Source organism: Diceros bicornis, chromosome 34, assembly GCF_020826845.1.
Source record: "Diceros bicornis minor isolate mBicDic1 chromosome 34, mDicBic1.mat.cur, whole genome shotgun sequence".
NCBI lineage: Eukaryota > Metazoa > Chordata > Mammalia > Perissodactyla > Rhinocerotidae > Diceros > Diceros bicornis.
Window position 1 is genome coordinate 32,552,397 of NC_080773.1, and position 13,567 is coordinate 32,565,963.

A 13,567-nucleotide genomic window follows, 5' to 3' on the forward strand; every position below is an offset into this window, starting at 1 on the left:
GTGTGTGCTCAGGGGACCTCAGCCCTCACAGTCCACACCTGGGGTATGTGGGCAGATGGTCCCCCCTGTAACACAGCTCCCTCTTGTCCCTCAGGAGTGTATAGTGCACCCTCCCTCTCAGCCCACCCAGGCCCTGCGGTGGCATTAGGAGGGAACGTGTCCCTCTCCTGTAGCTCAGAGTCCCCGTTAGACACTTTCCATCTGCTGAAGGAGGGAGGAGCTGACCCGGCCCGACACATGGAACTGAGGATCTATCGTAGGAGGGGTCAGGTTATCTTCCCCGTGGGCCCTGTGAACACCTCCCATGGGGGGACCTACAGATGCTATGGTTCTCACAGCTCCTACCCCTATGTGTGGTCACTCCCCAGTGACCCTCTGCATCTCATGGTCACAGGTGAGGGTGCCCCTGGGGCCCCAAAATGACTGATGTAAGCCATGTGCTCAGAAGAGCCTTGGAGGTGATGAGGGAGAGTGACATGGCCTCTTGGGCCTGAACCACAGAGCAGGAGGCTTGGGGAGGGACCAAGGTCCAGTGGCCATGTGGAGGGTGCATCCCCTTCGATGCCACTGTCCCTTCTCTCCAGGCGTGTACTGGGAGCCCTCCCTCTCCGCCCAGCCCAGCTCGCTTGTGCTCTCTGGAGACAACCCGACCCTCCAGTGTCGCTCAGAGGCCGGCTTTTACAGATTTGCTCTGATCAAGGATGAGGGGCTCACATCTCCCCAGGGTCTTTATGGGCAGCACAGCCCCACCTTCCCCCTAGGCCACGTGAACCATATCCACGGGGGCCAGTACAGATGCTATAGTGGACACAACCTCTCTTATGCATGGTCAGCCCCCAGTGCCCCCTTGGACATCCTGATCCCAGGTGTGGAGCCCCTGTCCTGCCCTGTGTCCTGATTGTCTGCTCAGGGTAGTGGGTCCAGGGTCACCCCTGGTGGTGATGGGGTCTAGGGAGATGGTCCTGGAGCAGATGCTGAGATGGGGCACTAGTCTTGGGAGAGGGAATGAGAAAGGGGGAGTGAGAAGCAAGGATACAAAAGAGACCCACCCAGAGGGACCGAGAGGAGGTAAGAGGGATTCACAGACAGAGTCCCTGGAGAGAGGATGGTGGTCCCTCAGCTCAGGGTCAAGGGCATGTGGGGAGGGGGTGGCTCTCGACACATCAAAACCTTCCTCTCCCCCAGGAATGTATAAGAAACACTCCCTCTCAGTCCTGCCACAGCCCTCAGTGTCTGGAGGACAGAAGGTGACCCTGCAGTGTCACTCTGAGATCTGGTTGGATATCTTCCATCTGTCCAATGAGGGGGCACTTGCTCCTCCCCAGCACCTTCATCTGCAGGACACGGCTGCACCCTTTCAGGCCAACATCACCATCAGTCTTGTGACCTCAGACCACGAGGGGACCTACAGGTGCTATAGTTCAGACAAAACCTCCCCCTACATGTTGTCACTCCCCAATGACCCTCTGGAGCTCCTGGTCTCAGGTGAGGAGCCCCAGGCCTGTCCCCTGTCCCTATGATCTATTTGGGACCCTGTTCCCAAGAGATGTCTGAGCTGGGATGGGAGAGGGTGGGCTCTGATGGAGTGTCACCCAGAGAAGGATCTGATTCTCAGAGGACCTCTGACCTCTCCCCACTCCCATCCCCCCCCACCTGGGTCTAGAAGGTGACAGGTGGGCAGAAGGAAGGCCTTGTGGGGGCCACAGGGTAGATGCAGGAGAAGAGGTTGAATGAGGTGGTGACTCCAGAGTCAGCGCCAGCCACCGCCCACAGGGTTTCTCTCAACTACTGGTGAGTCACTGAAGCCCCTTTGCTCACAGGGAGCACAAACCACCCAGAGCAGGTCTGAGAGTCTCTCAGAGGATGTGATGCCCCCTCAGATACTCAAGGATGGGCTTGTCCCCAAGGGGAGCAGAGAGTAGGGCAGAGATGAGGGTGTGGACCACAGCACTCCATGGAGTTCTGATGCTGGGTGGTCGGCTGTTGGGAGGTCAACCAGTGGGACACGTTGGGCTCCCAGCCTGGGGGAGGGGCAGCCAGGACAAAGTGAGGAGAATGTAAGCCCCACCCCCTCACCTTATCCATCTTTGGTTTGTGATATATGGGTGGCATCCACTGGGGGGGGCGGTCTCAGTGCTCCCTGAGGTGGTGATTTTGGACAGACTCCTGGTCCCAGAACTCCTGGTCTCAGGTGAGGAACCCGTGTCCCTGTCCTCTCTGAGCACAGAACGTCTTCTCTGGGCCCCATTCACAAAAGTCTGAGACACCATGGAATAATTCGAGCACAGGGGAGGTTGCACAGAGGAGGGTCCAGCCTATGAAAGGGTAGAAATAGATGGGAACTTCCCACCCTTGGGGAACCCTATCCTTGCAGTCTCAGACAGGGCTGAGGAAGGGAGAGGGACGGGATGAGACTCAGTGATCCTAAGAGGAAATGGGTACACTGAAGTTATAAGACAGAGGCCCCACCCACTGACTTTCTGGTGTCTCCATCTCAGAACCACAGCATCACTACTCACCAGGAGCCAGGAGGTGGGGAGATCCCACAGAGGCACTCAGTCTAGGAGTTGGAGTGGGAGGGACCTCTGGGAGGTAGGGTTGAGCTGTGTGGGCTCAGCTCCCTGAGAGGTTGAACTTCTGAGAAAGCTTTTCCCATCTTTATATGGGGAGCTTATAGTAAATATAAAAACGATACTGGTTTAGTGATATTAATTTTATATCCTAACAAATTACTACAGATTGTCCACCTCTCAATTGTTTTTCAATTGATCTCCTCTGATTTACTGATAATAATTATACCAACCTCAAGGAAATTGAAATTTCACTTCTTTATTTCCAGATTGTGTACCCATCTTATTTGCATCAAATATCATATGATAATAATTAAAAAGTAAAATGTTAAGATAACCTCAGTGTCATTTTAAGAAAATATCTTCATTTTTAGCTCGACTTATTTTGAAACAAACAAATCAAAAATTCTATATTTTTTCTATATATAATTCTATTGCCCAATCGATGTCAGTTCATTTTTCTGTTACATTCAGGTTTTATTAGGAAAAATCTATTCTTTTAATAGAAATTAGGATTTTTTTCTGGACTTTTGTACATCTCCTGAGCTTTTTTCTCTGTAAGTTCAACCATGGTGAGATACATTTAAAAGACTTTTAGTATCAAACATTTGGATATTACCCAAACTGAGTGATGTTTATTGTTCATTCACACCTTATGATTTGTGTAAGCTTATTTAGAATTTTTACATGAAGATGTATAGTTAGAATCGATCTATAATTTTTAAAATATTTTTTTTATGTTAAGACTGATTAAAATATATTTGCAGGATTATCTACTTTTTTGTGCCCTTGCAGTTTTATACTACCACTGATTTTCTCTGTATCTTATGCCTTTGAAGACCAGAACTGTGGACTTCCTTGGTTCTGGATATAGAATATGGAGAGGGTAGAGCTTATCTTTTTTTCATTCATTTATTTAGTGTTTATTGAGTTCCCTTAACCATTACATGAATTTGATTTCAAAGAATCTGGGAAATTCACTCATTCTTGCAACCCTCTTTCGTACCTGGGATTTTAGCATGAAAAAGTTCAAATATAAAATCAAATGACTAGTCTCCTCTCCTTGAAATCTTACAGAGGTTTCCAGAGTTCTTCCAAAGAGAGAGAGAAAATGATGATGATGATGATGATGATGATGACGGTGAAGATGATGATGATGATGATGACGGTGATGATGGTGATGGAGCCTCCCTCATCTGGCCTGTCCTTTCTTGCTTGTCTCTAATGCCCCAAGAACCTGTTTCTCGGCTCCTCCTCTGGACCCTCCCTACATCTCACAGAAGTGAAGAACAGACTTAGATCTTCCTGGCATCTGCTTTTCCTTTAGCCTGAAATACACCTTGTCTGGGTCTTCACGTGGCTTTTCCCAGGCTCCTTCTCCTATTTAGGATTCAGCTTACATATCATCTCCAAGTGTAACTTTCACTGTGACAGTGTTCAAAACTGTCTTGCCTCTTTCTTACCTAATTTATTTCATGTAATTAACACAACCTATGCTGGTATGCATATATATATTACCAACCCCTCATCAATGGATCCTAGGTCCTCAGTTGTTAAATAAACAGAAGCTTTCATATCTGGAAGTGTTAGCTTACATGGTCTGTATCCCAGAATGAAAAGAGACCATATAAGATGTCAATTATTTCTGTATTGCGAGACCATTTTTCTCACCAATCCTGAGCTCATGGGACATGTCCAAACTCTGTTCTAAAGTGACTCAGAAGCAGTCTAAATTCCAAAAACAAATAAAGGTGGAAAGAATCCAATGAGAACAGAGGGAATCTAGTACAGCAGATAAAGTGTTCTTGAAGGGACTGCATAATGGTTATGTCATGAGAAACAGAGGGAATTATAAGAACACAGGGGAAAGGTTTTAGTTGCATCAAATCCCCTTCTATCCCACATTTTTGGTTCTCAGAAGCGGCTGACACCATTAGCCCATCACAAAACAATTCAAATGCCAAGAAGAGTTAGCAGGAGAAATTCTCAGTTGTGCTGTTGGCACAGAGGGTGATGTCCTGTCAAGGGGAGGCAGGTGCCCTGGGTGGACATCCAGGGATCCTGGAGTGAGTTTGGTCTGCCCTGACCTCTGTGACCTCTTTGCCCACAATTCCTAGCCTCGCATACCCACGATCACACAGTGGAGAATCTCATCCGGATGGGCGTGGCTGCCCTGATCCTGCTGGTCCTTGGGATTCTGCTATTTCAGGCTCGACACAGCCTGAGAAGACCCCAGGATGCAGCCAGGAGGTAAACACAAGAGAGAACAATGCACCGTCCAGAGTGGTAGAATCTTGGAAATAAACCTTGTGTGCCCAGGAGGTTCTGGAAGAGCATCTGGGGCATATGCTGTGTGAACTGCCTGCAAGTCATTGAGAGGTGGAGGAATCATTGTTCGTGTGCAGGGACAATGTCTGGACTCTTCTGCCACTAAACTGTGGAACTGTCCTGCCAACCACTGTTGGGTTATATTCACTGGTTCCTGTCTTTCCCCCTTTCTGTGAAATCAGCATGTTTCCCACACCGCAGATTTGGATCCACACCTCCTCACACTTTCATATTTTGGTGTATTTCATGCAATACATTCTTCTTAATTTCTAATTACCGTATACCTTGGTTTCTGTGCTAAGGAGTTTCCATCTGTTCATGCAGAGCATGCAATCTATCTCAACAAATCAATAAATTGGCCTAACAAATATCCAGCCTGAAAGTGGTAAATCCAAACTGAGGCCCTAACACCCTCTCTGGACTCCACAAGCCCTTCACTTTTCATCAGATGCTACCTGTGTAGTTTCTGCAGAAATATCATCACTGGGAATCAAGACATTGTTGTTTGAGGTGACAGCCCGGTTCTTACTGCCCCTGAAAAACCCATTGTTATAAACACTGATTCAAGGCATTTTCCAGTTTCTCTGGTGTATATACTCCCTTCATGGTCAAAGTTAAGGTGCCAATGTGAGGTCCCTCATGCAGCATTGGGAAGTGATGCACAGAATCAACTTTCACAAAACAGTCCAAGCCAAAGGGCACTTCAAATTCCACTCTGATAGCCCCAAATGCACTCAAGTTTCCTTGTATTTTATATGTAAAGATCATTCCTACTTCGATGCTGTGGCACAATTTCAGCAAAATCATAAGACTAAAATTCCAGCACATCCAGGTGAGATTCAAAGAGAAAAATGGAAATATCAGATATGGAAGACAATAGGGAGCACGTAGAATTCTGAATCACTACTTGTAGGAGTGCACAATACACCCATCAATTCACAGAGTAGGTTATACTTACCTAGTTAAAGTAAGAGACACACATCTCTTCTTTAAGAATATGCCTTAGAGAAAATGTGTACATGTGCATCAGGATCGATTCACAAGTACATTGACAAGAGAAGTATTCACATTAATCAAAATGTCTCTAAGAATAAATGCACCAATAAACAGAGAATGTGGTGTTCCATGCAAGAAATCAAATATTATATGTCAGTGAAAATGAACAAACTAAAATTCAAGTTGTCATGTGTATCCATCTTCAAACATGCTAGTGAGTAAATGTAAGAAGATTATAAAAACCATGTTTAGGGTTATCCCATTTACTTCATGTTAAAAAGGAACGATCATGTATTATTTAGGAATCTATACCTAAGATAAACCCTACGAATAAAGGAGAGAAAGAATTTCATCAAATCCATGACTGACGTTGGTTACAAACAAGGTGAAGTTGTACGGTTTTGTTCAAGATGGAAACCATAGAACCTTCTGGACTACTGGCAATATTCTTCTCAGCTTTCATTTGATGACTCATAAGTCTACTTGTCATTACTGTAGGATCATGAGTTTCTATTCTAAAAAGTTTCTTTATTTTCCATACAATTTAGTGAGGTGGGTGACAGAAACATCCTACACTAGTGACGAATTCCTAACAAAATGGCTGTTGATCTGTTACAGCAAATACTTCACATGTTGGCATTGTGTTTTCCTCAAAACACGACCTCCACCTGCCTGATCCCCCTCACCTGAATCTAGTCAGACAATGAGCCACTTTAGGTGACAGACTGGGTCTCTGAACAAACACTTTGAACAATACCAGACCATATGTAATTAAGAATTTAAAGTAGGTTCATGTGAGTTCCTGAACCCACAATGGCCCAAGTATCTGAATTGGGATGAATCCAACCAAAACGTGTTTGTGGGTGATTTCAGAAATGGGGTTTAACCCCATCAGGTAGTGGTTTGGGGTCACATCCCTAGGGTTGGTTCTAAACTAACCCACAATCAGATTTTCTGGTCTTTTCTTGGAACCACTCAGGGAGAAACAGATAGAGGTCATGGGAGAGAAGCAGCTCCCCTTTCCTAGAGAAAACCTACATCAAAGATTCTCATGTGCCATGTTTTTTGAATCTGTTCTGTATGATTCTGTCTGCTCCCCTCATCTGCCCTGAACCTGACAAGCTGGGCTGGAGCAGTGCCTGGGTCCTCACATGCCCACCCTGTGTTTCCTGGAGTGGAATTGGTGTGGAATGCAGAGAAATTAGCCCAGACTTCATTCTAGAAAAACTGGGTCTCCAGGGAACTCAGCGGCCATTATCCCTTTCAGATGGGGACCTTTATCTATCTGCTTTCGTTTTCCTGGAATTCTCAACACTATTGTGAAGTTCAGCTAAGACTCCTCCACATCTCTCAGCCCTATCCTCTCACTTCACCTCCTGGAGGTCGACCTTCCGTGATGTCCAGACTAGTTATGATCCGCTCTTATCTCATCTCCAATCTCCAACAGTTTATTCCACATAACACTTGTCATAGTGTATAATTACATATAGTTTGTATTTAATTATTTGATGTCCATCACATCCCAAGACCAGTAGGCATCAGGAACAGGATGCATGTTAGGTAAGCACATATATTAGTTTTCATGCTTGGCAAATTTTGTGAATATAGTTGATATTTGTAGGTAAACTTTGACTGATTGGATGGGTGAATGGATTGACTGTAAGTGGAAAATTGAGAGAATTAAGTTTACGTCACACACATACTGCAATCTGAAGTAAATCAAGGCTGTATCCTCCCCTGCAGCCCTCCTCTTTCATTTGTCTAAATTTGGTCCATCTTTCAGTTCCCAGAATGAAGAATTCCCCATTTTCGACTCCACTCAGCCTAGACATAAGAAAAAGTTGGCAAGCCAAAATGAGCCAATCAAACACAAAATCAAAATCATGGAGGCAAGATTGGCTACACAGTTTGTGGGGCACAGCACAAAATGAAAATGCCCGGCCTCAGGTACAAATTTCAAGTTGGTGACAGCAGAATGTTAACCGAGTTTGGAGCCCCGTCCAGTCACACTGGTCACCACCCATGAAGCTGGCCCTGCACAGAGCAATGGACAATCCAGTTATTGCACAGTGTGGTCCTGACCAGCATTCTCTGAGTGCCTCCTAGGTGCCAGAAGCTGGGCTAGGTGCTGCACACACCCCTTCGCTGAATCTTCACCACACAACAATTAGGTGGGGGTCATCTCCTCCTTTGTAAAGATGATCTCAGGCTCGTGAATTAATTTGACTCCAACAGACTGGTTTAAGACAACTATCTATTTACAAATAAGTCTGTTTCTTGTCTTCTGCCCATTCCGGCTCACTTCCTCCCAACTCAGTCCTACGCAAGCATCATCCTGAGTAGCTGGCAAGACCCTCATTCCTGGCTTCGTGGTCCTGGTCTACGTCTCATCAAAAGTCTCTGTAATTTCAAGGAAGGCAGCTGTGTAAGGGGGTACCGAACTCTAGAGTTAGGGTGATCTGGATTCCATTCACACACAGAAATTCATTGGAGATTTGACCTTGAAAAACAGACACAGTGACTCTAAGCCTTGGTATTGTCGTCTTTAAAGTGGAGATGATATTTGACAGTTACAAATGGTTCCGAAAAAGAACCTCCACTGACAGGCCCTGAAATTGCTGATACCACACAAACAGTAATTCCTTCCCTTAGATCTTCCTTCTAGAGAAAAGAACAAAGTGAGCCACTTGAAGAGTCGCTCATTTCCTTCAGGGCTTTCCCTGCACCTAGATTCCAGATTTTCCAGCCTTCTTTCCACAGCAATGATCATGTGACCATCCATGCCTGGAGAAAGGGACACACTGAGTTCCAGGATAACCAAGCACATTGAGATCCCAGAACAAGACAGCAGTCCCCTATCACTGCATGTGCACAGTGACTGCAGGCAATGCAAATGTCCCCAATAGAAAGAGTCGCTGAAGGTGATGGTGACAGGTCAGGAGCCTCTATAGCCCACTCCCCACTCTCTGCTTCTGTCCTCAGGCTAGACATGGGCTTGTGTCCCCAAATGGATCCCATCTGTATCTAGCTCCCTCACAGTATTGTAAGGACCAGACCTGGGTCATGGTACTGCTGAGTTTCATGGCATCCTCATAGAAATATCTCTGTAATGCTGTTCAACATCTTTCAAACAACGAGGTGTCATGCAGGTTTGTAAGTTTTCGATGTGATAAAAAATTTGTTCCTTATATGAACGTCATGAGGAAATTACTAATCTCGTTTACATTTACATGATGAAAAAGTCGAGGTTCAGAGATTCAACAGCATGTTCAGAGTCACAGAGCCAAATAGTGAATTATCCAGGAATGAGGCCAGGCTGCCAGAAACCAGACCCCAGTCATGCAAATACTATATATCTCCACCTCTATTAGTTTCCTAGGGCTGTCATAACATTACCACGAATGAGGTGGATTAAAACAAATTTATTCTCTTACAATTCTGGAGACTAGAAAACCAAAATCATGTGTCAGAAGGCCCAGGCTTGCTATGGAGTCTCTTGGGAAAAAATCATTCTTTGTCTCTTCTTAGCACTTGTTGGCCCCAGACAAACCTAGGCTTGTGGCAGCCTGACTCCAATCTCTGCCTCCATCTTTACATGGCTGATGTCACCTCATGCATCCCTGTCTTCAATGCCTTTCTCCTTATGTGCCTATTCTCTGCTTCTGATAAGGGCAAAAAGATTAGGCCCCATCCAGATTCAGTACGATCTCATCTTGTACTGCAAGATGAGATTACATCTGTGAACGTCCTATTTCCAAAAAAAGTCACATTCACTGTTAGTGGCCCTGAAGACTTCAACATATCATTTTAGGTGACACAATTCAACTCCTAACAATATGCAAAGAAAACATACCTAGGAATGAATTTATCTAAAGAAGTGCAACACTTATACACTGTAGTTTTCCTTTTTTTAATGTGCTGAAGGAAATTTGACAAGACTTAAATCAATAGAAAGACATTTCAGGATCATGGCTTGGAAGACTTAACATTGTAAAGATGACAATACTCTCTAAGACAATCTGCTAAATCAATTCAATCCCTGTCAAAATCACAAAGGCCGCTTCTGCAGAAAAGAAAAATCCATTTCTCTAATTCATGGTAATTGCAAAAGACCCACAATAGACAAAAAAATCTTAACAAAGGAGAACAAAGTTGAAGAACTCACACTTCCTGCTTTCAAAGTTACCTAAAATCCCCTGGAATCAAAACCGTGTGGTGTTTGCATGAAGACAGACATATATTTGCATGAAATAAAATTGAAGGACAAGAAATAAACCTATACCTATGAGCAACTGACTTTTGACGAAGGTGCCAAGACCACTCAAAGGGGGAAGAATAGTCTCTTCAACAAATTGTGTTGAGAAAACTGGATATCTACACACAGAAGAAGGAAGCTGGACCCTTACAGACATCTTATGCAAAGATTGTCTCAAAATGGATCAATATAGGAGCTAAAATTATAAAACTATTAGAGAAAAACAGAGTCAATCTCCATAAACTTGGACTTGGTGATAGTTCCTCAGATATGACACTAAAGGACAAGCAGCAGAGAAAAAAATAGATTAATTGAGCATCACAAAATTTTAAAATGTTTATCAAGAGTGTAAAAGACAACCTACAAAATTGGAAAGGATATTTTCAAATCAAATATCTAATAGGAGTCTAGTATCCAGTATCCAGGGTCTAGTATCTGGCATTCTTTATAAAGGTATAAAGAATACTTTTAACCCAACAACCAAAAACAATGACTCAATTAAAAAATAGTCCAATGATTTGAATAGAGATTTCTACAAAGATGTACAAGTGCACAGCAAGCATATGGAAGATGGTCAGCTCACTAGCAATTAGGGAAATGCAGGTAAAACTACAATGATTTACCACTTCACACCCACTGTATTGGACATAATTTGAAAAAATAGCAAGTGTTGTTGAGGAGGTAGAGAAATCTGAACCCACATACGTTGCTGGCGGGTTTGTGAAATGGTTCAGCCACTGTGGAAAGCAGTCTGGCAGTTCCTTAAAAACTTAGACCTGGAGGGCCGGCCGGTGGCGTAGCGGTTAAGTGCAGGCGCTCCAGTGCAGCTGCCTGGGGTTCACAGGTTTGCAGCCAGGGCTCACACCGACGCACCGTGTGTCAAGCCATGCTGTGGTGGCATCCCATATAAAGTGGAGGAATGTGGGCACGGATGTTAGCCCAGCGCCAGTCTTCCTCAGCAAAAAAGAGGAGGATTGGCATTGGATGTTGGCTCAGGGCTAATCTTCATTACACACACACAAAAAACTTAGACCCGGAATTACTATATGACCCAGAAATCCCCTTCTAGGTTTAAGTTTCCCTCATGCAATGTTAACAAGTTCTAGAGATCTACCATACAATTTTGTGCCTGTAGTTAACAATACCATACTGTACATGAAAATTTGTAAAGACTGTAGTTCTCATGTTAAGGGCTCTTGCCACAATAAAGAAAAGAAAAGAAAAAATTGCAAACAGGTATTAGAACAAACACATGCAAGTGTGTTCATAGCAGAACTGTTCACAATAGACAAAAAGTGACAACAGTCTAAACGACCATTAACTGAAAAATGGAAAACAACAACAAACCTGTGGATTGTTCCCAACTAGTGCATCTGATCAAAGCATGGAGATACAATCCACAGTATCAGATGAAGACTTATAGTCTGGGGGACAACAGGTGGTGAGCAGGCAGAAATGACGCAGAGGTTTTGATGGAGAGTGATGAAGGGAAGGTGATGCTGCTTACGGAAACAAGGAAGTCAGAGAGAGAAAGTTCTTGGGAGAAACAAAACCACAGACCCAGGCCAGGAGGAAGGTGGTGCTACCTCTGTGAGTCAGTTGACAGTATTATAAACATCTCCCCAAGCCTCCTCCTCCTCTTGGAGTCATCCATCCTGTGATAACCCCGTTGGCTCCTTTGGCCAAGCAAGGCAGATAGTGGAAGAGCCCTCAATTCCTCACTGTCTTCCAATTCACATACAAACACAAATTCAACAGTTCTGCCCCTGAGCCCTTCTTTCCATGACCCTTTTCCATCACCACAGACAAGCTCAGTTGAAGACTCAAGACGTCTTGTTGGTGCCACCCCATCATCCTCCTCACTTCCAACTACCCCAGGCCCTCACTCCCTGATGAAGTGTTCTATTCTGATGGCCCCAAACTTATCTCTCACTGACCCTACTCTGCACAAATCCACTCCACTCCACAGCTCTCCTCCTTTCTTCTAGTAAATTCCAACCATCTGATATGACAGTGAGTGAGGTTGATGATGTGGCTGAGCTAAACTCTCCAGCCCCAGCTCCTGGCTCCTCCCTACAATGCAAATTCATCGCAGTTGACCACCTCCCCTCCCCAGACACACACACAACCTGAGTAATTACCACATTTGTGTCTTCTCATGGGTGGATCCTGGAGCCAGTTTGAACACAGAAGGCTCCTTCCCAAACCTTCTAGACCATAATGACAAAGACTCTTGCTGCCTCATCCTACTCAACCGTGAATGTATTTTTGCTGTAGGATAAGTGTAAATGTTAAATGATAAATCCTCATAAATCGCTTAGAATACTGATTGACTCATCACCTACGGGTTGGATTAATGGTGGAGTTTTATCACTGTTTATATCAATGTAGTCCTCCTCCAGAGCAGTCCCTACCCAGTGGTGCTCTTCTTAAAACAACAATCTGGTAATACATTCCATTACTGAAAATTTTCCTGCTGCTGAAAGATAAAATCCAGAAATATTTGCAGGGTTCACAAGACCCTATGTGATCAGGGTGCAGTGTTCCCTGATTCCTCACAGTTCTTAGACTGGTTCAACCTCTTCCTGGTCAAGGATGCCAGCCCCTGACCACACATGTGTTAACCCTAACTTGTCTTGGTCTCTCCCTCTGCAGAAGGTCCCCACAATACCATGTCAACAAAATTGTGTTGTCAAAACCCCAGTACATTCATTTTAGAGACAAAAAAAAAATGGCAAAATCAATTGTGTCAGAAAACACTAAGCATCTAGAATCTCAATACATTTATGGAAGGAGCACAAATTGCTTTAGTCATTTTTGATGGTAGATATCAATTATCTCCCGACAATTTGGGGAGTAGATAATTATCTGTTAAAAGGAGGAGCTGTGTATTTCTTCTTTTTAACTGATAATTGTATATATACATACACCCAGTAGTAAAATGCATGCATGTAAACAATAATATATTTATGATAATGTTGATATTGACAGAGGTGTCATTCATTTTAGACACAAACCAAAGAAACAAATCTCACAAATAATGAATATCTGTGTTACATATATGCCATGGGATATTATATGGCAATAAAATGCACAACCTAAAACTACATGCAGTTAATAATGTGATAGGTGAAGTATGCCTAAATAAAAAATAATAAAATATCTGAATGCAGAAAACAACAACAAACGGTAATATAGATCAATTTTCCATCAAGATAGTGAATGAATGAGGGAAATTTTATGTCACGTGAGTGGAGGATCATTCATTTACATACATTCGGTTCAAAAGGAGACAACATTTATTATTTAGAAAGGCAAAATTATCTCTATAAATAAAGGAAGGAAAAGAATCCCATAGAATCCATGATGGTGGTAAACTGTAGAGAAATTTTGAGGGTTTATTCGAGATGGAAACCAC

General features: G+C 43.8%; 2 protein-coding genes across 2 annotated transcripts in view; both read left to right on the top strand.

Annotated features, from left to right (window-relative positions):
• LOC131397405 (leukocyte immunoglobulin-like receptor subfamily A member 2) overlaps positions 1–4,842 on the top strand; it is a 52,034-nt gene extending 47,192 nt beyond the window's left edge. Inside the window, exons 4-8 of the mRNA XM_058530250.1 lie at positions 95–394; positions 585–866; positions 1,186–1,485; positions 4,489–4,539; positions 4,688–4,842. Coding sequence (XP_058386233.1) covers positions 95–394; positions 585–866; positions 1,186–1,485; positions 4,489–4,539; positions 4,688–4,824 — 1,070 coding nt within the window. The 3' untranslated portion in view covers positions 4,825–4,842. The remainder of the gene's footprint in view (positions 1–94; positions 395–584; positions 867–1,185; positions 1,486–4,488; positions 4,540–4,687) is intronic.
• LOC131397409 (leukocyte immunoglobulin-like receptor subfamily A member 6) overlaps positions 1–13,567 on the top strand; it is a 79,479-nt gene that overhangs the window by 48,163 nt on the left and 17,749 nt on the right. The gene's annotated exons all lie outside the window — the stretch shown is intronic.